The following is a 20,810-nucleotide window of genomic DNA, read 5'->3' as shown; positions in this document are numbered from 1 at the left end:
GTTTGAAACATGAAAATAACCTGACGGACACAGCACACTATACAACACTTAAGGAGTAAATTCCAGCCGGGCACCGGAGCTGACTCACACAATTTTTTTTAAATACTGAAGATTGTTAGTGGGCCTCTTGTGATAATAATAGATACTATCTTCCCCACCCAAAAAAATAAAGAAGTAATTTTTTTCGTATAATTCGTTAAGAGAGCGTTTAGTCTCTTATAACTTTTTCCTCCCCTCCACGTTATCTGGCGTAAATTGTAACTGCGTTTTCTACCTTTTTGAAACTTGCGAAGAAGAAGAGGGAAAAGTTTGTAAATATTTACTAGTGTTTCAAAGAACAAATAAAGCATAACCAAAAATATATATTCTATATATTATTTCTGACGGACGTGGAGCTTACTGTTGAATTACTATTGATTAATTTTCTCTACTCAAAATGGTTTCAACAAGCCTCTGCTTCTCGTTGTTTCCTTAACATTTCCAAGCTCTCTTCAACACTTTTATATTGTTCTTTCTCTTTTTCCGACATTGGTTGTTTCGGTAATAGCCATTGTAGAACAGGTGGAATTAAATCTGGATTCATTTCGTTTAAGTCATTAAACCCTGTTATCCAACTAACTATCAAACTTGTAGTTATTTGGACGAGAACTCCAAAACATGGATAATACATATAAGATAGTTTAAATAGGAAGAATACTTCATCGTCGTTAATAATTGGCTTCCTATCATAAATTGCTGGGAATCTAAAACAAAATGAGAAATTATAAACTGGCACCGTTGCAATAATTTAAAAAACACGCGCCCAAAGTAGGAAGGATAACAAAGTTAGGTACATCCTTTTTTTAGCAACAAAAAGTGTTGGATTTTTGTATGTGTATAATTAAAAACTGCTTACGTGTGATTAAATTGATCAATAGGTATCGTCGAATTTTCAAAACAACCCATCGTTAAGAGTGGTAATCTTGGATATTGTATATTTCCAGCAGCCATATGTAATTGAGCGCCCAGCATAAGCGAAACAGTTGAGAACATACTAACAAAGCTTCCAATAAGTGCACCTTTTGCATTTGCCCATGGTACACAAAGACCAAGTATAAATAAACCAGATGTTGTTCCAGCTAAACTTCCTAATACTGCTGTAGCTAATGGTATAACACCACCAAGTTTCTCCACAACTAACACCAATACAGTGCTTATGACACCAATAACCACAGTACATAATTTCATAATAATATTTGCAGCACGGTCAGTTCTTCTCTTTTCAGGCATCATGGGGCTTATTATATCGTCATATATTGTTCCGGATAGTGTGTTTAATTGAGCTGACATCGTACTAAAAATTAAAAATAATCAATTAGCCATAGAGATTCATCACTTGTTATACCCCCCTCCCTTCTCCTTACTATATGTTTCTAATTTGAATGATTTTTATTAAAATTTTTGTCTTTTCATGTTTATAAAAATTTGAAATATCTACGAACGAGAAGGATACAGAAAGATTTAACACAGCCAAGAGATGCTTCGCTTCGTTAATCTAAACTAGTTTTACACAAAATTCTTGAAGCCTTTATAACTTCAATTATAGATAGTATAGAGATGGAAAAGGGCTGGAAATACTCCTATAGAGATTTATTTCTCGATACTAATTGAACTAATAACCTTCTTATTCAACTATGGAAACATGGAAAGCTTTAAAAACCGCGGACAAGAATAATTTTAATATAAAAAAGGGCGAAAGGTGACTGAGCAGTTGACATCACCAAAAAGCACAGCATTGATAATAACTTATCTAACACGCAAATTTTGAACATAGTTATTACAAATGGAGAGCCTAAGAAGGTGTGCAAACCCTTAAAAACAGCAAAATAACATGATTTGGTGATTTAAAAATGGGGAGGAGCCAGGTGTGAGAGTTGCCGCCATAAAAGGCACACCCTTGATATTTGACTCACTTTGGAGAGCCTATACAGAAGTTCAAAGATTTCCCTTCTGTAAATTTTCTTTCCCAATTGCTAAAATGAACAAATATAATGTATATTTAGCTTACCTTAACGCAGTACTAAACACAGCAGCGACAAATAAACCAGGTAAGCCAGGAATTTTTGATGCAACAACATCCATCACAAAGAATGGTAAAATTTGATCCGGTTTTTGTATTTTGTTTGAAGTTAATGGATCACAATATTGATATTTTGCATACATTATAAGGCCTGTGGAGACGCACATTAATTTTATGATAGAAAAAGAAATGCAGAAACAAATTAGTGACCTAAAAAAATATATATCGAACAAAAATTATAAATGAGTAATCTCGCAAAAACTAATGGAAAAATTTTCGACCAAATTTGATGAAACTAGGAGGAATGATTGGCTTAAATCAAGCCCACCAACCGAAATCAGATACATAAAGTGCAACTCCTGGCGTAGACCATATAAACAGCTGGTTTTATTAGAAGTGTGGAAAGAAACGAAAGTCGTTCGAATTTAATGAAGAACTATTAAGTGCCCCTTTTTTTATTAATTTCTAAAGATTTAATAAATTTGATCGAAAGAAATTTCCAAGTTTTATAAAAAGACTGTTTTTTCATTTTATTACTTCTTAACATCCTTTATAGTTGGCATGGATAGATATTTTTGTATCATTCCTTGGTTCACTCCTAAATCTGCAATCCATGAAATTGTTAGTCCAATCATATATCCCCAAAATGTTGTACGACTTGATAAAGCTGGATCCAAACTAAAGTTAAAAAATGAATCTTTTTTTTAAATAACACAAAATATATTATTAAAAAAATTTCTTACTTCATAATATCCAATCTTCCTCCAAGCTCTGATTGATTCCATATATTCTGAATACCACCGGCGTAATGAATACCCAAAAAGAAAATGGCGAAAGTCGTTGCAACAGTTATTGCAAATTGAAAAGTATCCGACCAAACTACAGCTTTGAAACCACCAACAGATGTGTAAAATATACAAACAAAGCAAACCACAGGCGTTATCATATGAACATTAACACCAGTTACTGGAAAATAGGAAAATTTGTAAGTACTTTCAGAATAAATAATTGCATTCATAAAACTTAAATCTAAGTTTCATATAAATAAAATCACCAAACTAAATAAGTTTAAGATTGAAAGTTTTTCGACCGTTAACGATTAAAGAATCGTTAATTATCTTAATTAATTTTAAGAATTTCTAGATTAATATTAGAAAAATTTAAAATTTTATAGTATGCAAAGTTATAGGAATCATTAGGACATTTAACAGTGCAGTGAATGTTCTTTTTTGCGGTAGATTATAGTTCAAAGTCCCTTGATCACAATCAACAAAATTTTGGGACCTCTTGCGGGTCAAAATTTGGAATTATTTCATTTTAGAATTGTGAATTTTAACACAGTACCTAATGGAAGAACTCACAATAATGTAAATTGTACAAAAATTAATCGGTGATTGAGCTTCAATAAAGTTTTCATCATCATGTAAAAATATCACAGATTCTGTTTATGCAAAAATAACTTTACCTTACTGAGCTTAATAGGGTCTCTAGCCTAAGTGTGTCTTTCGTGGACAGCCAATATAACCTAGCCTAACCTACTGCGCTTTAGTTATTCCGGGTACGGAATCCTAAACTCGCACTTAAAACATAGCTAAGAACAATCCCCATTCAATTACCTTTCAAAAACAAAACAAAAAATCAAAATCGGTTCATCTGTTTAGGCGCTACGATCCCAGAGACAGACAGACAGACAGACACACATAGCGGTCAAACTTATTACACCTTTTTTTTTTTGTTCGGGGATTAAAAACAGATAAAATTCATTATATAAACATTAAATTACCTTGACTAAATGCAAGTGCTGGAATATAAATAACAATTGGTAAATATGTTAAGATTTTGATAATAAATAACGTTGACGTTATATAACGAATATTTCGATCGAAACGTAATTGTAAATATTCAAAGCTACTTGTTATTTTGAGTTTTAATAAAACTGGTAAAAATCCATAATAAACCATTATACAAATTAATACGCAACATATTGATGTTGCCCAATATGAGCAACCATAATAATATACTTCAGCAGGTATACCCAATAATGTTATTCCTGAAGTATGACTGAAACATTTTTATATTTATTATGAATTTATTATGATAAATTAGAATTTATTATGATACATTTAAGAATTTTATATACGAAAAAAAATGGCTGCAGTTTTATAAACATTCAATCTTCAATCGATTTCATATTTTGTATATTAAAAAACATTTTGATATACCTACAGGATGCTAAGTTGGCTGCATAAGGAGAACTTTTTTATTATAAGGTTTATTCCTGCATATCTCGGGAGTGAATTCTTGAACCGTTTCTCTTATTATTTGTTCAAAATAATCTTCATTTCTAAACGGCCATTAACATTCCCATCAAACTTACTCAATTTGTGGACATCCTGTATATTCGATTTCAAAAGTTAAAAGCTCAATGTTAATATTTTTGAAAGCAGAGCTTTTTATAAAGAAAAAATATTTATTCGTAAACCTTATAATAAAAAAGTTTTTCATATGTAGTCAACTTAGCTATACATACTGTATATTTCTCAATTCTCTGAAAATCCAACCCAGTGGCAAACTGCCAACCTACTGCCTGAATGCTAGAAATTAAGTTTAGTAGTTTCAATTTTACTTTCCCGAACACTAGCTGAATGTTAAGACATGGTTTAAAACCAAATTCGATTGTAACCGCACAACCTACTAATTCCAAGCCTTCATGTATAATCGGCTGTTTATCCCCCAATGACCCAAATTAATCGCAAGCTAATACTATTTTATTTAGGCTAAAAATAATAATGTGGATAGCTTCAATTACGATGGCCAGAAAGAACCCTGGACCACTCTAAATGAGATATTTATATCGGTTAAATATCGCCAGAATTTAAGAAAATATTCTTCTTTGTCATTCTGTACAATCTCGCCAACATTCCGTTTTCAAGATATTATATGCAATCGCATCATTTATACCTGAAATGATGACAGAAATCCATTTCTGCCAAAATATGAGGTAAAGTTACCCAACATTCCTAGAGAATCTCTGAATTTTTTGGAACAGCCGGTTTTGAGTTATGGCAGCCGGAAGTGCCCAAAATTATGATAAGACTCATTTGTAACTTTGGCAGAAACCAATTCAACTTCCTGTTATCGTTTCAGGCGGAAATTAGGCGATTGCATATGATATAGCACCTCTTGAAATTCAATGAAAATCGGGAGCTTTGACATGGAATATCTTGAAAACAGCACGCTGCTGAGATTTGGGCCCATTGAGGCATTTTTTCAGAATGACAATAAGAATATTTTGTAAATTCTGGCGGCATTTGACCGAAAGCCACTATCCATATACAGTAGTGCGGGGTCCTTTCAATTGCAATCACAGCTTTGGATTTACTAGAAAATGGTTTAGGTATTGGTTCAAAATAATCAAGAGACAGAAAGTGCGGATACAAAATTTGAAGATCAGAATTTTCAAAACTACAGCTCATAAAATTACGTTCATTACTTAGCGGATTTAGAAAAAAATAGACCGAAAAAATAGACCAGGAAAAAACCGAACAAAATTTCTGTTAAAGTGTCCCATTTTTGAAAGTAAGGGTTAAAAAGTTCAGCAACACGTCATTATAACAATACTCCGGGGCTATAAAATTTTCGGTCTATTTTTTCCGGGTTTATTTTTTCCGATTACCATACCTAGCAGTTAACGATAAAGCAACAGGAAAATATCCCATTTGCTTTCCACCAAATAAATATTTATCACTGGTATCTTGTTTTTGAAAAAAACCAAAATAGATACCAACCACGACGGACATAAGTAACATTCCCACAAAAAGAATATAATCCGTCCATGCAAAAGCTGTATATGTAGCTTCTTCCATGATTTTCGCTGTTGTATTTAAATCAATCATTTTATTTAATTAAAATTTAATTGATTTTATCACAAGTTATTATTTCGAAATTAATTATTATAAATTATATTTCGAAATTTAGAGATTCACTTTATAGTATTTTTCTAACGTTTTTATTTTTTACGGCACTTGAAGCAAATTAGAAATATGACACTCTCGTATTGTTTGTAACAGTGCATGTGCAAAGCCTTAAATTATCAGCTCAAAAAAATTTGAGCTCATTTTTACAAATTTTACAAGAAAATTGCGTAAAAGAGAAAACTTTAAATTTTTTATCACAATAATATTATTACACTTTTAAGTAAATTGTTTCAGAAAAGATTGCTTTTCACTTAATGCAACGAAACTTTTGCATTATAATTTTGATGCAAAATTTCTTTTATTTATAAAATAAAAGTTAGAGAATTTTCTATTGACTGATACGTCACATATTTTTGCAAATAAGTATTCAAGAATTAATGTTAAAATACACAAACTATTTAAATAGAGCCCTAATTTTATAAATATTATCTACCTTGTCTCCAGTGGCGTAACTACTCTGTCTCGAGTACCTGCCAATTCTAGGAAATTCCAATTCCCGATCAAAAAATTATAGCAAAACAGAAAATTGTTGTTTTCAGGATGAGCCATTTTAATCTATGCACCTAAAAACATCGTTTTGTAATTAAAGAATCAAAAAAATAACTTAAGCAATATAGTTGCAGAGTTTGATGGGGGACATCTTGTTCTGACATCAGTTTGGACCTAGATCTTCAAGTTTTTTATAATAGCCAAATTAGATCCTAAACGGTAATAGATAGAATAACAGTTTAAATTAGAAAGTTGATCGTCATAAAAGAACTAAAAATTTTTGTTTTAAACATTTTCCCGAAAAACGTTAGCTTTCGGAGGAAATACAACTTAAAAATATATCATTATTGCATTTAATCGAAAGAAAAACGCTTAAATTTCTCGATAATTTTAGGTCCAAATCATGAACACAGGCCTTCTATTGCCCTTGTCAACTTTTGTATCGTATTTTACCTCGTTTGGCACCCCACGCTTTTTAATATTAAATGTTACATTACAATTATAATAATTTTATTATTAAGTATTAAGTTTTTGTAGTGAAGTAATGAGTTTTTTTGGCTTTACAATACCACGCAACTACAAAAATATAAAAAACATTGTGTGCAAGGATGCTTATAAATTTTATAATATAGATATCGCTCTTCAATCAACAATACTCTAACTATAGTCGTCTCTGTTCATCAAATGATGGATCTTCAATGAACTCATAATTAAATTAAAATTTGGTTTTTATATCATCGACAACGTTTTATTTTTATGTTATTATTATAAACGGGAAGAATTGTCTAAATATTTTAGATAGTTTTTTATCACACTCTCTAGATTTTTTGATATAGAAATTGATTGATATAGAAAAAACCCAATTGATAACCAATATGATTCATCATTTTTTCAGCCAACTTTGAACGATAAAATAATAATAAAAAGCTCGATGACCTAAGAATTTTTTGTAATTTTTGAAAACTTTGTTAATCAAAAAATGTATTTATAAAGTTTTATTGAAATCCCTACTATTATTCAATCCTTGCATATCCTTGTATATGATACCTAAATTTCACAAGTTCCATTTACATTTTACCTACACTCACCCTCATGAATTTTATTTAAAAAATAATAATTTTTGATTTATTACATGAAAATTGTAAACAATAATTTTTTGAAAAACAATAAAATTATTAATGTCCTTAAATCAACTTTTCGTTAAATTTTTCCTTTTATATGTCTACGTCACATATTTATTTGGTCCCCTGCTGAATAAATTTTATCTTTTAAGTTAGATAAATACTTTAAAAATTATTTTAATTCGTTTTGTTGCTATACATATAGAGAATATGCAGTTTTATTATATAGGGTGTACCAATTTATAATAACAGGACAATCAAATAGTAGATAACGTTAAAATAATCCTAATTTTTCAATACACTTATAGCCGGAAAAACCTCCTTTTCTAGATATAAGCTATTGAAATTTTGGAAAACAAGTAAAAGCAATTGACAAATTTTGTTTGTATCATCAATATTTCTAAGCGTTACAAACCTGAGACTAAAATTAGTATACCTTGATATATAAGTATACACTAGCAGATACCCGCCCGCTTTGCTGGGCAATTTCTCCTTTTAAAACGAAAACCATCACGTTATAGCCCTCATTTATCCTCCCTCTTGATCATAATTTTATGGATTTTAATTTTTTGGTGGGGAAACTCTTTTTTTGTAAATGAAGTTTAGCTCATGATACTCGCTGACATTGTAACTTTCTATAAGTCCAATCATTAAATTAACCTGATTTTTATACTTTTTGGATCAAAATTACCCCATCCACTGAGTTTTATCAAATTCGAAAACAAAATTTTTTTTGCGTTTTTCTCGATTTTTTCAAAGGGGTGCCCTTAAAAAAATTGCAAAAAATCGAGAAATTTTTGTAATCTCCAATATCGATAAAACTCAGTATATAAGGTAATTTTGACCCAAAAAGTACAAAAATCGGGTACATTTGATGACTGGTCGAATATTTTTTGAGATACAGACTAAAATCGATCCAAATATTGCGAAACTCTGCATTGCAACTTTAGCAATCTTTAAAAATTATTCAAATTTCTATCTTCAGTGGTTTTGCCCTCAATCCTTCTTGCCGGTTGGAACTTTAAGTATATAGCTTCAAAACCATTGCTTCAAATATTAGGAAATAAACTTAATATACCTTGATACATTTCATATATACATGGTATAAAAAGTTCTAGAAAATATTTCGAAAAATTTTTGAAAACAAAAACAAATGGTAACCTAAAAACCCTCCATTAATTTGTTAGTTTTTTTAAATTTTCTAATTTATTAAAAATAATGCAAGCACTGATTTCTGCATTGCTTACGCATGGATATTTTAACAATTAGCTCAGTCAATTCTTTATTTAAACCTGTTTTATTAAGAAATTAAGTACAATAATCGACAAAATCATTATTAATTTATAAAAGAAAACAAACTCGATGATAATTTCGCGTAAATTTTCATTATAAAATTACCACAATACTATCATAAATAAATCAAAACTATAAAATCGGCATATATTTACATAATGATATCTCGAAAAATAAATACCTACTAATAAAAACAAATTTTTAATCTAGAAAAAAAAGACAATAAATCAACAACAATTGTTTAAAATTTACAAAAGAAATTATTAATAAATTCTAATACATCTTATTTATTATTACAGGCCCGTGCGCAGGGAGGGATTCAAACGTTTAAAATTATCCAAGAAATTATTCAAATTTTCGTTCGCCATGTTAGCTTATAAAGTCAATAAAAACAAGAAATTCTTTTTTCGAGAAAGAGAACATTTAATTATGTCAAATATCTTATTCAGTCATTACTTTTCAATAAGTTAATTCTGCGAGGTACTAAAAAAACTTTTCCAAAACTCTGTGTGCATCGATCTCTACAAAGCAATTTATATTGAGCGAGGGCTAAACCGTTGAGCCGATCTTCAGACATTATCGATCTAAGGTATGTTTAAAGATGACGCAAAGTTGAAAAGAAACGTTCATTCGCCGCTGTAATCACAGGCGAAACTGTAAATAGTAAATATATGCGTTTTCGTCGAAGTTGAACTTTGTCGACTCAGATGAACTCCTCCCAAAGTTTCCTCTTCTTTCCAGGTTTTCTGTTTGAAGTACTCGACTCAAAGACAAAGTCACAGAATGCACCAAGCTCAAAATATACATGGATGTGGATAACTGATTTGTCAGTGGAAATGCGTTTCATAAATGGGTTCATTTACAGGACTATTTTGTTAATTCAAAATTTATATTGCCAGATTTTCAATGGGAGGAACTTGATCCCCAAAACGCCTCCCGTGCGCACGGGCCTGTATTATTATAAACATTAAAATACCAACTATAAGGTAATCATCTTAAAAAAACATAATTTTTTCAAACATTAGGTGATGTTTCAGAATTACAATGCATTTTATAATATTCTTCTGATAATTCTGAAAATAATGAATCAAACGTCCATGGTTTATCGGATTCAATAACTGATCGTAACGATTCTTCACTTGCAAGACCTTCTGTTAAAATTGATATGTCCGCATTGCCTAATGCACTTAATAAACTATTTTTCATTAAATCTTTATTAATTTGTGAATAAGTTTCAGTACGATTTACAACAACACTAAAACATAACAATAATTTAATATTTTTCATAGTTAAAATATTTCGTAGATAAAATATGCTCAGATCAGAGAAATTTGAAAACTTACTTGGGTGCTGCTGCTATTTGATCTGAAAATGTTTCTGTAAGATCATCTGAATCTGGTATTTCAGGTATATTATTAAAAATTTCTTCTTTTGATTTATCTGTGAAACGTTGCCTGAAATATTTCTTTAATTTATTAAATTATAATTTATATAATTATTAATTTATATAATTATATTCGGTATTTTATTAACTATATTATTGATAGCAAATGTCGTAGATTTTTTGTTTGGTGATTAGCTTTTGTTTAGGGTAGGTTCGGGATGGTTGGACCATGTTTTTCTAAAATCATTTTCTCCGAAACTTTGAAATGATAACCTATGACAGCTTTAAGTACCTTTCCAGTTGTTGCAATGATCATACTTGAGCATCACAAGAGGGCCCGAAGTCCATTTACGAAACAAAACAAAAAAAAAGGTGGGGAAGGTAAAATTTGTATAAGAAGACACGACAAGGAGACACGAAATTCATTAAAGATGATATAAAAAAGCTAATTTGCATTAAATTTGTATGAAAAGGCACCATATCTAAGAACACTCTCCATTAAATTATCTTTTTCCTTAAAGCCTTTTGCAAACTGAACCGAATTTTTTAGTTTTTTTGATACGGAACCCTAAACTCGCTCTTGAAACATAGCTAACAACACTCTCCATTAAATTACCTATCAAACGAAACAAAAAAAAATCAAAATTGGTTCATCTGTTTAGAGAAGACCCAAGAGAAATTCAAAACCTCCATATTTGTTACCCGTCATATACTAGAACTTGAGGTTTCATCCAAGATTTATAGTATTGAGGATAATAAATATATACTCACAAGTAAGAAGTATATACTCACTGTTCCAAAACGTTTAAAGTCTTATTCCTACAAAATGAAAAGTTTAATTTTTTAGATAACTTCTCCAAGTTTTAATTAATTTTAATCAATTTACTTTTTGCCCTTTAACGCTTCATCAGCCCATCCACCTGACTTTTTAATTTGTGGTGGAATTTCTGTACCTTGGAAAAAATCATTTGAGGAATCTTTTTGACTGCTTCCATTATTTGCTCTTCTACCTTTTTTTGCTGGTATCTTAAAAGTATAGAAAATGTATAAACTTTTCCAGTTCAATAAACTAATTAAATAGTTAAATACCTTTGATTTTAAAGTGAAATCTAATTCTTCGTCCCAAAACATTTTGTGGATTGATACTGATTTTTAAAAACAGAGAAAAGAAGAACTTAAGTTTCTAAAAATCTAAACCATATCAGTGGAATTTACAATAAAAGACAGGTACCTTTACAGGTTGTTGATACTATTTAGTTACCGTGGTAACATTAAATATAACATAGTGAAGCGCCGAGTCGGTTAAGATATAAGTTATTTTATTGGTAGAAGGATATATTTCGATTGCAATGCAACCATCGCTAGTAGCTAAATTTATTCATATAACGCATTTAAGATAGAACAAAATTTAAACGTCACTGTTTACCCGTGAAGGTGCAAATGAAAGCAATATTTTGGTATCCAGTTTCCCCAAAACTGTAAAAGATAGGGAGTTTCATTTGCAGGTAGCTTCAACTACCTCAAGCTCAACAATTTTTACAGAAATCATGTTTCAGTTAAAGACTTCTTTGAAGTAATAGTTACAATGGTGCACACCTAGAATTATGTAGTTGCTCAAAATTTATATCTCCAGATTTGAAGAAGACAAGCTTAAGTACGAACTACAAATTTTATTTTATTTTATTAAAATCACAAAATACAAACATGCTGAAATAAGTTAAATTTTAATACAAAACTTCTTATTTTATTACAAAAACACAGACTCGTCACATCACTAAACACTTATAAATACATTGAAAGTACAGTGAATGGTAGTGAGATCTCTTGGTTCTTTTTTCAACTAATAAATTTTTTGTTTAAATTACAATTCTTTTAAATTAATTTTCTATTTCATCGTCTTGCTCAGGTTCTTCATGTGCCTCTGGTATATTATGTTCTTCAATTTCCACCTCTATTTCACTGGCATTTTCTTCAGGTTTTAATAAATCTTCAATTGGATCTACAGGAATATCAAATACATCGTATGGGGTTTTTTCGAATTCTATCGGCCAAACGTTCTCTAAAACAAACACATAAATAGAATTTAAAATAATCTCCCCCTTTCAAACTTTATGGAACTTGGTTCTATATTGAAAGAAGACAGTTTTGATCTTGAGTACTTTTTTGAAATGAATGCAAATTTCCCCTAAGATTGTTTAAAATAAATTTTTTAAAAGCAATAATTTACCTCGAAAAGGTTCTAAAGCACTTAAATATTTGTATTGCCCAATGTATGAACTAATGTCTAATAATTGCTGAGACTGTAAAAGATAATCTATCAGAGCAAATTCTGGTAAAAAATCTTGTGCCTCTTTTGTTATTTCACCCATATCCTCTGTTTGTTCCTCCTGAAACAAAGTCTTCTTAAATTTTTGAAAAATATTAAATTTTGAAAAAATAGCAATAAAACCCAAATTTTGGATAACTGATTTATTTTTAAAAAAAATCAAGTTTTAGGGTGATTAACTGCCTAAAATCAACGAAAAACGAATTGAAATGTACGCCTGGTATATAGTTTACGAAATAAGAGCTTCTTAAGCCCGTAATATTCGAAGTTTTCGAATTCGAATGCACAGTGAGTATCCGTATTAAAAAAAATATTATTTCGATTAAATTTTCAACTAATTTTTCGTTACTTTTGGGTTCAAATTAACTAAGAGGGTGACTTTAGTATGATTTTTTATCCAAAAACAACGAAATCATGAGGGCGGAGCCACATGCTATTATCTAAGAGGGCTTAAACTAGATGCATTAAATTTTCACCTCAAAACTGTCATCATTATTATCACCCTCATCATCGCTGGATGGTATTTGTAAAAATTTACATAAATTATACATTTTTTCAAGAAAACTGCGTATTATTCGGAGATATTCATCCGTATTTGCATTAGCATCCAAGTTCGTTAATAAAGTTGGAGGTGAAGCAGTTCTTGCACCCCATTTTTTAAAAAATCTCTGCAAAAAAGTAACAGTTATATTGACTGGCAACTTCGAAAAACTGAAGTTTTTTTTTTTTACCTGGTTTATATTATGATAAGCAACAACAATTTTTCCTCTTTTAAGATGTGGAGAATATTTAGGGTTTAAAAATACTCTTTTTAAATGTCTCATAATGCTTTCTTCAGGTCCCTATAATACGAAAAATTATTATCAAAAAATAAAAAAACTCCCAAGAAGCAAAATCCTAAGGTGACATGAAATGAAATGACATTTTTATTTTGTCATGTTTTTTCAAAATCTATGATTGAACTGTAGATTTTAATTTCCCAAATATTTTGCCATTATCATTTTATGAAACATATTTTAAACTTACCTCAATCATATGAATATAATAGCGTTCATAATATAGTAATAATCCAGATAATGGTTCCCAACCCCGGCCTTCCAACAGTTTCATGGCAGTCCCAAATGCCTCAGCAATTGAAGGATCTTCCGTAAAACTGTGATCACCTACATAAATAACTCTATGTATAAATGTTACCTGTAAATAATAGGCCAATGACGTCGTATTTTCTATATGAATATCAAGGCTAATTTCTAAGTTTTAAGATATATGAGTCCGAATGATTCTTACCCTGTTTGCTATTTCTAAATTTTTTTTCAAAACATTTAGTAATGACGCGTGTATATCAATATGTTCCAATTTAGTCTTATCCTTCAAAGCCATTTTGTCTCTTGAAGTCATTTCTTTCTTTGAAAATTTAAATTAATGAAACACTTTAAAAAAAAAAGATGATATTTTGGTTTTTATTCTCGTATCATCTACAGATTTAAAAAGTTTGATCATTGTGTCGTTACTATGGAAACTTGAAGGAGGGTCTAAAACCAGATTATCATAAACAATGATAACTGATATGTATCATAAACAATGATAACTGATTTTCAGCTGTGATGTCAGATATGATTGGGTCAACATATGTTTTCGCTAGCTATCACTTATAAAGCAGAGTTCCACATTCTTGAAACCAATTAGAGCTAAATTTTGATCACAAATTTGAAAAGAATGACCCAAATTTAGTAGATTTACATACTTGGTTTATCAAAATTGGATAAAATTTGGATGTGATAGAGCAAAATCAAATTTTTTGGATTTTGATGACGTCATAAAGTTAAAAAATTCGACTTTTTTGACAACCCTGGCAAATTTGATCCGATTTTATTGAAATTTTTTTTGAAACCCACTAATTTTGGGTCATTCTTATCAACTGTAATATCAGTTTTTTACTAGCTATCACTTATGTGCTTAATTCCGAAACAAGGACTCCACATTCTTGAAACCTATTAGAGCTAGGTTAATTTTGATCATAAATTTGAAAAGAATGACCCAAAGTAGGATTACAGACTTGGTTTATCAAAATTGGATAAAATTTGGATGTGATAGAGCAAAATTAAATTTTTTGGATTTTGATGACGTCATAAAGTAAAAAAATTCCCCTTTTTTGATAACACAGACAAAATTGATCCAATCTTATTGGCATTTTTTTGAAATCCACTAATTTTGGGTCATTCTCTTCAGCTGTGATGTCAGTTTTTCGCTAGCTATCAATTATGTGCTTAATTCCGAGACCAGAACTCCACATTCTTGAAACCTGTTAGAGCTAAGTTAATTCTGATCAAAAATTTGAAAAGTATGACCCAAATTTAGTAGGATCACATATGTAGTTTATCAAAATTGGATACAATTTTGGATGTGATAGAGTAAAATTAAATTATTTGAATTCTGATGACGTCATAAAGTTAAAAAATTTGACTTTTTTTAATAACTGCATGTGTTATGGGAACTGGATGTATTCGTCGAATGAATCAACGGAAAAGATAACGTACCTTGTTAGGGTTTCCAACTTTTTTGACCAAAAAGAAGTATCAAATTGTTTGAATAAGAAAAAAAAGCATTTTAAAAAAAAAAACAAGAATTTTTCGAAATTTATGTTTTAACCTCTTGAAAACAATACTTGGATGTTTTTGGCACATATATGCTATCAATTTTTTATTATCTTATGGCTAGGCGGCAGGTACGCCGAACGCCTGGGCCAGATAGTTTATCATGAATACTGCAGGCGCTGTCACAGTGAGGAGGATGAAGAAACGATATTTTAGCAATCTATGTGAAAGAAAATATTTTTAGGAATTTCCACCATTCATCAAAAATTTTATATGGTCCCCAGCACGTGATTTTCTGTAGAAATACATATTTTTCCCAAACTTTACAATTTTTACAGCGAATATTTTTTTAAATCCTGTATTGTTTATGAATAAAGCTGACATACATTTTCAATGTTTGTAAATACAAATCGACGTACACTAGTTATTATATACAGTGCGCATGAACCATGTATATAAAATAATATTCACCAGTATCAGACTCACCAGTATCAGTTTATGTATACTCTTATTACAAACATTTACAGTAAAAGTATACAGAATACAAAAAATATCAAAAATTCCCTGAATACTTCTCTGTTAGAAACTCACATCTCTGATAATTTATCGTACCCACGTACATCTGCATCTGCTTATAATCCAATTGAAATGTTCAGTAATTTTACACAGTGTCTAGTAGCTGTCAGCATTAACTAATTAAAATCAGTGAATGTTAATAATTTTGGATTTTTGTGTACAAAATACAATTTTTCAAAAATGGATAAATACACGGAATTTTATGAGAAACTTCGTATTGAACGACAATCGGTTAAATTGAATTCTGTTACAATGAATAAAACAAAATATGATTCCCTTATTGAAAAGGTTAAACAGCTGAAAGTAAAAACAAAAAAACAGGGCAATGATTATAAATTTTTAAAACGTTACGATATTCTTGAAGTGAATGGTATCACAAAATTAATATCGCCTGTCTCTGATGGCGATAGTCTTAAATATTTTATTTATGATGAGGAATTATTCGAAATATTACATCACGCCCATGTTACAACCGGACATGGAGGACGTGATCGAATGATGAAAAATTTACGAGGGATTTATCAAAATATCACCTATCGAGATGTACAAATTTATTTAAACATGTTTAAAGATAACTCAAATCCGGATAATCCACAACGACCACGAAAACGTCGAAAATTAGAAAATACACGTAGCGTACTTACAGCTCCATCGACGTCCGATCGAATATGCCCCAATGAGAAAAAAGAATTAATCAATCAAGCCCTAGCGAAATTAATTGCAATGAATCAATTACCTTTATCGTTTTGTTCAAGTATTGGATTTAAAAATTTTATGACAGTTGTTGAACCTAATTATAAATCTTGTGGGGAAGAAATAATTAAACGAAAAATCATTGCGCTTAAAACATCAGTTGAGCAAAAAGTACGGGAAGGTTTAAATGCTGCTAAAAGTGTTGTCTGCTCAATTGATTGTTGGTCTTCCTCTCAACAATACTTTATTACAATTACTGCGCATGTGGTAAACAATCGTTGGTGTGCCAAATCATATACATTAGCCATCAGAGAAATGGAAGAACATCATACAGCCAAGAATTTTGCGAATGAATTCGAAAATACACTCACCGAATGGGGTATTTCTCAAAAAGTGATGACAGTAGTCACAGATAATACAAAAACAATTGTACACGCAATTTCCTTAATTTATGGTGATGCCGGAATTTATAATGTGACATGCGCAGCGCATACACTTCAATTAGCTATAAGTAGCGCCCTCGAAGAAGAAAATATTCAACAATTGATTCAACAATGTAGTAAACTTGTAAATCATTTTAATCGATCTTCATCTGCAAAACAAGCTTTGGAAACAAAGCAAGAACAACTGGGAATGACAAAAACAAATTTATTACAATGTTGCACCAAACGATGGAATACAATTTTTTTAATGTTAGATCGATTATATGTAAATCGATGTGCGATTTCGAATGTTATCGCTGATTGGGTGGTAACAAATGCGTCGATTGCACAAAAATTAATAATCACAGAAAGTCAATGGGCTCGAATTGAATCTCTTGTATACAATTTAAAACCATTACATGTAGCAACTACACTGTTTTGTCGAGAAAGTCATTCTCCTGTATCAATGATTCGACCATTATTGCAAAAAGTTTTCGAGAAACATTTTAAACTTCAACATGAAGACGATGAGGTTATTATTTATTTTAAACAAACGATAATTTCCGAATTAAAACATCGTTTTGATCTCGAATGGAATACAACGAATACAGTATCATTACGTCATATAGCTTGTTTTTTGGATCCACGATATAAAGATTTAGAGCATGAACCGATTCATGTAAGAGAGACAATCCGATCTGAAGTGAAATATTTACTCCAATCAAATCTTCCGCATACGGCTGTCCAACAAACCGTGGTTCAACCAATACCTCCGCATAAATCATCGCTGAAAAGTGGATTAGAATTTTTATATGGTGATGATTTATCCGTACAATTTCATGGTTATCCATCTGAACCGCAACAACGATTAGATTTAGAATTTCTATATGGGAATGAAGTGAAGGAGACACCAGATTTTACGATACAATTTCAAAATTATCTAGCTGAGCCACAATTGCGTTTCGATTTGGATCCATTTGAATGGTGGAAAACGAATGCAACCAAATATCCAGCGATTGCTGAGCTTGCAATGAAATATTTAGCAATACCAGCATCAGCTGTAAGTTCAGAACGATGGTATTCAACGACCGGTAATATTTTTTCATTACAACGAAATGGAACGTGTGAAGATGATATTGCTGATATTTCGGATTTTTTATATCAAAATCGACAATTAATTAATTAAAATGAAATTTTAATTGATAATAAGTTGGAATAATTGAATTTGGTACAAAATATTTTGTGTTGCCATGAATATGTGATAGTAATTAGATCGTAAAACAACATGTCTATAAAATATATCAAGTCATAGACATTCGTCCTTTTGCGATTTAATTTTTGGCAAATCAATTGAAAGTAGAGGCAACTAGGGTCGGTATAATCGCGACCCATTAGAAACGATATTTTTCTATGAGCAATCCAAATTGACCACTCGAAATCTGTGTTTTTATAGAGGTGTATTGCTTGTAATGACGATAGAATCTCTTACCGTTTAGGACCTAAATTGGCTATTAAAGAAACCCGAAGAACTAGGTCCGTCTGATGTCAGAACATAATTTCCCCCATTAAACTCAGAAATTTTTTTTAAATGTTCAAAAAAAAAAACGAATTTATTTTTTGATGATTATCAGTTAGTGAAGAGTGCGAAATTTACCATCTATACTAATTACTACTACTGTAAGTTTTATGAATGACAACGAGGGACTCCATGAATGTAAATCTAAATTTTCGTGCTCTTTGGAGAATTGCTTTAGCCAATATTTTGAAAAATGTGTACAATATTTCGGAACAAATTAACTTACAACAAAATTAGTAAGAAGATTTGTTCTAAAATTAGATTTATCAATAATAGTCTGATGATTTGAATAAAATACGGCCAACAAAGCAACGCCCCAAGGACAAATAATGCAATAATAAAAAAATAAAATTAAATCACCTTTAAAAAAATGTTTATTATTGCACGAAACGGCATAAATTTATGTACAATTTAAAAAATATTTTTAAATATTTATGCAAAAAAAGAAAAAGAAAGAAGAAATAATTAAATAATTTATATTAAATTTAAATAAAACAGAAATTAATTAATAAAATACAAATATTATTTATTTTAAAATTATTAATGTTTTTGTTCTTTAAAACTCCTAATGTGATGTTTGTTTATCCTTTATTAGAAATCATCAATAAGCGAAACAAGATGACGCCAACCAAAGTAAGTTTATCATTGTGTAAAATTTTAGTAGTTTTCGCACAATATTATTTTATTAATTTAAGATTCTCCTCTAAAAATATTCTATAAACATAAAATTTTTGGTATTTCGAGCTTTCTAAAAAGGAATTTTTAATTACACAGAAAAAACTCCTACAAATTTATAATTCCATACTAAATTAAAATTGCGAAAATATGTATTAAGTCAGGGCCAAGGTATATTTAGAAAGCACAGAAATTTGAGAGGTTGTTGTCAAGATCACGAAAGATCTGGGTACCGAGTCACTTTGCCGTTAAAGGGAATGAGCAGCGGTCTCATTGGCATGAGAGGGGTCGTCTTAAACACTTCTTTCACCTGAGCCTGCCATTGCTAAAGCAAGCTACTCCGTAATATACCGAATCCCTTTCTAAATTGAGCTATCAAAATATACCTGGGCTCTAGATGACTATGACTATGTTTGTTTATCAGCTTTTCATGTCTAAATCGAAAATTTATTTTCCTTCCAAGAGATTTGATTTTGCCTATGATTTTTGTACGAGCACATATAAACCCTTAAATCGTACAAACGTGATCAAGTAAATTTTATACATATTTGGATAAAAATCAACTGTTTATACATACGAGTAACTCTGTCATGCAACAATTTGATAGCAGGTTTGGCATCATTTCACAATTTCCCCACTACAGATGTTCAATTACATTCTTCCGCATTTAATTGTTAAGTCTATTACTTAAAAATTTGCCAATGACCGTTTTGTTACACTCCTGAGTTGACTAATATATTGTTGAATGTATTCATGATGTTAGATCTTAATCTTGATTCTGGCTTTGATGAAAATCTACCAATATCATCTACACTAATAAATTAAACTTCGAATAGAGATTCATGTTCTATCATCATAAAAACAAGTTTGATAACGTGTGCCAATTTTATTTCAATTTATAAATACAGTAGCGCTACGATTTTTGTAAATAAATATATTAAACTGCTTATCCCTATGCCGTGGATCCAAGCTTGCCGCTACTATACCTTAGCATTAATGAATGGTGTGTCTTTATCAAAAAATTCTTACGAAAAAAAATCTGTTTAAGCATGAGGAAAAATTTGTTGAAGACAAAACCACGCGAATCTTTCAAATAAAATTTTTAATATTATTTCTTAATCCAGTGACGCTCTTGTATTTAAAAAAAAATAATTATGTAAAAAGATTTCAAGTGTATTTAAGATTATTTTATTCGTTTTAAAGTGATTATATAATAAACACTGTAGTAGAGTTGGTTTATTTTATGTTGGACCTTACAAACAAAGAGAATAAATAATAAAACATATATTCCATATGTAATATTATTTATTCTCTTTGTTTGTAAAGTCCAACATACAATAAACCAACTCTATAAAGCAAAATACATTGTAAAAAGTATAACTTTATCTATAGCTAATTAACTAGAGCAGGACATTTTAAATCTTTTTACTATAATAAACATTTAAAATATACACAAATAAAACATATTATAAATATACGGTTTTGTTTTACAGTCTCAATAAAAATCCTACTTACATAAGTTTAAAATTGATTTTACCTACAAATTAGATATTAGTTCAAGAACTGGTGAATGATTTATTCAAAATGATTCTGGTTTAACTTTACAAAATGAACGCCTTGAGTAC

General features: G+C 30.1%; 4 protein-coding genes across 4 annotated transcripts; 1 reads left to right on the top strand and 3 right to left on the bottom strand.

Moving 5' to 3' along the window:
* Positions 1–101: 101 nt before the first annotated feature.
* LOC123298220 (sodium-coupled monocarboxylate transporter 2-like) lies at positions 102–6,172 on the bottom strand. The gene is made up of 7 exons (XM_044880171.1): positions 5,741–6,172; positions 3,843–4,120; positions 2,803–3,025; positions 2,597–2,737; positions 2,048–2,269; positions 896–1,333; positions 102–743 (listed from the first exon to the last, which is right to left on the bottom strand). The coding sequence occupies exons 1-7, from the start codon at positions 5,953–5,955 to the stop codon at positions 443–445; spliced, it is 1,818 nt and encodes a 605-aa protein (XP_044736106.1). The 5' UTR covers positions 5,956–6,172; the 3' UTR covers positions 102–442.
* Positions 6,173–9,681: 3,509 nt separating this feature from the next.
* On the bottom strand, positions 9,682–11,532 carry LOC123298247 (intraflagellar transport protein 43 homolog). Its single transcript, XM_044880202.1, has 5 exons — positions 11,413–11,532; positions 11,210–11,349; positions 11,116–11,142; positions 10,283–10,393; positions 9,682–10,194 (listed from the first exon to the last, which is right to left on the bottom strand). Exons 1-5 carry the CDS (start codon positions 11,452–11,454, stop codon positions 9,954–9,956), a joined length of 561 nt encoding a protein of 186 aa, XP_044736137.1. The 5' UTR covers positions 11,455–11,532; the 3' UTR covers positions 9,682–9,953.
* A 668-nt stretch (positions 11,533–12,200) lies between these two features.
* On the bottom strand, positions 12,201–14,076 carry LOC123297965 (testis-expressed protein 47-like). Its single transcript, XM_044879807.1, has 6 exons — positions 13,937–14,076; positions 13,676–13,843; positions 13,381–13,491; positions 13,126–13,317; positions 12,551–12,710; positions 12,201–12,382 (listed from the first exon to the last, which is right to left on the bottom strand). The coding sequence occupies exons 1-6, from the start codon at positions 14,045–14,047 to the stop codon at positions 12,201–12,203; spliced, it is 924 nt and encodes a 307-aa protein (XP_044735742.1). The 5' UTR covers positions 14,048–14,076.
* A 1,923-nt stretch (positions 14,077–15,999) lies between these two features.
* Positions 16,000–18,188, top strand: LOC123297961 (E3 SUMO-protein ligase ZBED1-like). The gene is made up of 3 exons (XM_044879801.1): positions 16,000–16,141; positions 16,184–18,025; positions 18,145–18,188. Exons 1-3 carry the CDS (start codon positions 16,000–16,002, stop codon positions 18,186–18,188), a joined length of 2,028 nt encoding a protein of 675 aa, XP_044735736.1.
* Positions 18,189–20,810: the final 2,622 nt, after the last annotated feature.

The sequence above is a fragment of the Chrysoperla carnea genome, chromosome 4 (genome assembly GCF_905475395.1).
Source record: "Chrysoperla carnea chromosome 4, inChrCarn1.1, whole genome shotgun sequence".
Classification (NCBI taxonomy): Eukaryota; Metazoa; Arthropoda; class Insecta; order Neuroptera; family Chrysopidae; genus Chrysoperla; species Chrysoperla carnea.
This window is presented reverse-complemented; position numbering and strand designations above follow the sequence as displayed.